Raw genomic sequence first — 3,918 nt, forward strand, 5'->3', positions numbered from 1 at the left:
GTACAAGTAAAAGAAAAAAATGTATATTTTTAAAAACAGTTAAATTTAAAATGTGTGGTAAAATATATAATTTGTTAGAACTACACAGAAAAAATAATATGAAGGTCAGTTAAATCTGTTTTTAATAAAATGAGCAAAAGTTCCCTTTTTTAAATTAAATTGATGCATTTAAAATAGTATATTTTTTTGGTCCTTTTATATATTTCTGCTTTTATTTCTATGTCATATTCGGTCCTCTATAGAGTCAAAGTGGCAGGAAATACAGTATGTCCTGGTGTTCACCTTTACTGCTCAGTGACAGTCAGGTAATCTCTGAAAAAACAGTTCAAAACCAAGTTTAACACAAAGGTTATAGTATGAAAAGTACTGGAAGAAAGAAGATGTTTTATTTTTAAACCACAAAAAAACCTGCATTCAATAAGCCTGAGTCTAACCTGAAGCAGCAGAATGAACCTGAAGGAATCAATAATGCTGGAAAAGTTCTTGATGTGCGAGACGACCAGTTAACCAGCTGGTGTCYAAAGTAAGGCAGAGTTTTGATCACTGTCAGATATAGAGGTATGTAAGAGATGAAGAGAAACGTTCATGTGTGTGTGTTTGAGGTCCTCGAGGGTTGTCTTTTTTAACCCCGTGTGTCTCAGCAGTTGAGAATTGGCCTGTTTCTGTCCACGGACCTGAATGGAAACAAGCAGCTGTCAGAGTCGGATCTCGCTCTGTTGGGACCCAGCGTGGCCACAGCCTGGAGGATAAAACATGACAGTAAAAAGCTGCTCACACACATAAAAATTGTAAACAAAACAATTCTCCAAACCATCAAACAAATGTGCACCTTTCTGATGGCTGTCCAATCCTCCAGAATGTCTAGATCTGGTAGCATATAGACAATATATGGACGTGAGCATGGTTAAGGACAATGAGGACAAATCTGGACTCTAGCATTTAGGAGTTTTTTTAAGCAGTTAAAGAGAAAAAAAACCTACTCGAAATAAACAAAATCAGAGATTAAAAGGATATCAGACACCACAGAAGGTCGTCTCCTCTTCTTATCTGGACTTAAAGCATCACGTTTTTTCCTCCTCCCCGTTATCTCATCACTCCACAGCTCTGAACAAAACCAGGGTGAGACTTAAATGTTTTAAATACGTGAAAACAATAATAAACAGGTTTTATTCAGTGTGTTACCGGATGTGATGTCTATGCTGTGTCTGTCTTCCTCCAGTCTCCTAATCTTCTCCTCCAGTTCGCTCTGCACTGTATCAAACAGCAGCAGTTTCTCGCTCTAAACACACAAAAATCAGAAAAATAAATTCAGTGAGTCAAAAGAAACTTGATCTAGTTAGAGATGACGATATTGAGGTGATCTGTGTCTAACCTCCCAGTGTTGGCATGCAGCCTGGATTTCACAATCATACTTGTTCTTAACAGACTCCAGACACAACTCCCTGTAGATACCTGACGAAGACAACAGATAAAGGAGTGAGCAGTGAGAGGGAAGCACGCACAAYTTTCTGAGCGTGCCCGTCTGTCAAAAGTTACCTGCCACCTTGGTGCGGACCTGCATGTTCTCCAGCAGCACCGCTAGAGGCTCGAGATATTCTGCAGCTCGTCCAGCCTCCACTTCTGACAGCTTGCTGTTCACCTGACTGAGCCGCTCTCGATACAATCTGCACACCATCGCACACGTTTCTGATTTTCATTCCAATTTCTAGCAAAGTTTAAMTAAATCAGCGTGAGTCTCACTGGTCTTTGAGGTCGTTAAACTGTTTCTCCAGGGTRGACATTTCGTCCAGACACTCCATTCTCCTCCGCTCACAGTCCTCCTCATCCATCTCTGGAACATCATACAGGATCAAACACACACTTATTACTTTACTTTACATTAAACCTGACTGCAACTGAAGAGAGAAAGCTGAAATGACAGCAKCCTCACAATCAGCACAATCATTTGCAAAAAAATAAATAAAAAAGAAACTAAATCCTAACAAAAATATACTCGAATAATAGTGATTTTCTTTACATTAATCATCCCTTTATGTATATTAAGATTGTGTTTATTTAAAATATATTCAGAGTTTCTCACCAGAACTGTCTCCATCCTCAGAAACAGAGGAGGTTTCAGAATCCTCCTCTTCGGTGCTGGATGCTTCGTGCTCCTGCTCCTCCACCTCCATCTCCTCAGCTGTACTCTCCTTCTTCTCACGATCACGATGCACCGGCATAACACCCAGTCCACGTCAGAGCAGTACTAATAGACAGAAACATATGGATGTGCTCATTTAGCATTTTACATAAAGCAGATCAAACTTTGTATTGTAATTCTTAGAATTGTTTTATTTTAAGATATACGAGAAGCTTGTTTTTTTTACTCCAATCAGTAGTTCTGCTTGTGCATAAAACTCTACTAAATATAAAATCAGCATTATTTATGTTCTTGCAACCTACTTTGCTTAATTAATTTCAAACATGTGTAGACGAGAGCACTTAAAAATAAAGACGTGTTTACATTTTATGAACATATATATATGACTTGAAGGCACTTAAGACATCTAAATAATGTTTTGGTACAATTGTTTCTGTAGTGTACAAAATTAATTTATTTTCACACTGTTAAACTCTCTGAAACTCGAAAATCAATAATAAACTCCACTTAATGAACATAGATATACATTTTATTTTGTAAATAAATGATATAACGCTAAAGCGCGAAATCAGAAAAGTCTATCTGTCACTCAACATTTCAATTGCAAAATCTCAAAACACAAAGTTAGCATTTGTTAGCATATTAGCAAATCAGCAAGGTAACGAGCAAGATTGATGCAAAAATAATGTAGTAGTTAAATTCCAACTCACTGGGCGGCAAAGAACGGAATGTTTGCGTGAATGTTTAAAGAGGACAATTTTTTTTCTCAGAAAATCATAAACTCGTGTTTCCTCGACCACTGTTTATCTCTGCTATGCTAAAAACAAATCTCAGTGAGACGCATTTTGTTTATTTTGGGAACTGTAGTTTTCTACATCACTAAAATATTGCAATCAAACGTCTGACACACGAGACTACAACTTCACTACCCATAATTCCGTGTGACACGAAGAATACGAGCATTCTTCGATAGAAGGGCGTTAAAAATCTATTAAGACATCCCCGTAAATCTAAAAGAAACATATTATATTTTATTGAATAAATTTAGAGTAAAATTAAATAAATTTATCTACAGTGAAATGCCGATTAAATTGCGTTTGTATTGAATTTATCTGACATTTGTGTTTTATCCCCCTGCCAGGATGTTTTGTAAGTGGACAGCTAACCAGCTAGTTTAGCCTTACAGGCTCCGGGAGCTACGATGGATGGGTTTGCTTACTCGCTACGCTGCACGTATTTGTTTACAGTTTAAACAGTATGCGACCAATTTTACTCCTGAACGTTTTGGACACGGCAGCGGGGAGCTGCTAACCTGCAGCGCAGTGTTAATAAATGACCGTGGAGGAAAGGCGTTTGGTTCCAGCTTGAAGATTAACTGACTCCGACTGAGGCTGCGTTTTGAGCAGCTGTAACAGCCTAGCCCCTTCTGTTCTGTCGCATTCTTGTGTCTCCTGCGTCAGGAATGTTTTCCAAAAAGACTCATGGGGACGTTAAAAAATCAACACAGAAAGTGTTGGACCCAAAGAAGGACGTTTTGACGAGGCTCAAGCATCTCAGAATAGTCATAGGTGAGTAAAAGTCAAAGCATTTAACGAGTAGCTAAAATGTTAGCTACCACTGAGTCTGCACGTCAAATCTATCTATAAAATCTTTGCTTCCAGTGTAAATAAATATGTCTGTAATTCCACATATTTCATTTTCTGAGATTAACAATTTGTCAGTGCAGTTGTCTTAATTAAATGCATTTTAATAACATTTCAAGTAAAATTTCATAAAGT

At 37.7% G+C, this 3,918-nt stretch overlaps 1 protein-coding gene across 1 annotated transcript; it reads right to left on the reverse strand.

Annotated features, from left to right (window-relative positions):
• Window positions 1–367: 367 nt before the first annotated feature.
• brms1la (BRMS1 like transcriptional repressor a) lies at window positions 368–2,958 on the reverse strand. Its single transcript, XM_014013778.1, has 9 exons — window positions 2,851–2,958; window positions 2,081–2,245; window positions 1,741–1,831; window positions 1,537–1,664; window positions 1,373–1,452; window positions 1,183–1,279; window positions 1,015–1,104; window positions 830–894; window positions 368–739 (listed from the first exon to the last, which is right to left on the reverse strand). Exons 2-9 carry the CDS (start codon window positions 2,217–2,219, stop codon window positions 638–640), a joined length of 792 nt encoding a protein of 263 aa, XP_013869232.1. The 5' UTR covers window positions 2,220–2,245; window positions 2,851–2,958; the 3' UTR covers window positions 368–637.
• Between the last annotated feature and the right edge of the window lie 960 nt (window positions 2,959–3,918).

Source organism: Austrofundulus limnaeus, unplaced genomic scaffold, assembly GCF_001266775.1.
Source record: "Austrofundulus limnaeus strain Quisiro unplaced genomic scaffold, Austrofundulus_limnaeus-1.0 Scaffold105, whole genome shotgun sequence".
NCBI classification, from domain to species: Eukaryota; Metazoa; Chordata; class Actinopteri; order Cyprinodontiformes; family Rivulidae; genus Austrofundulus; species Austrofundulus limnaeus.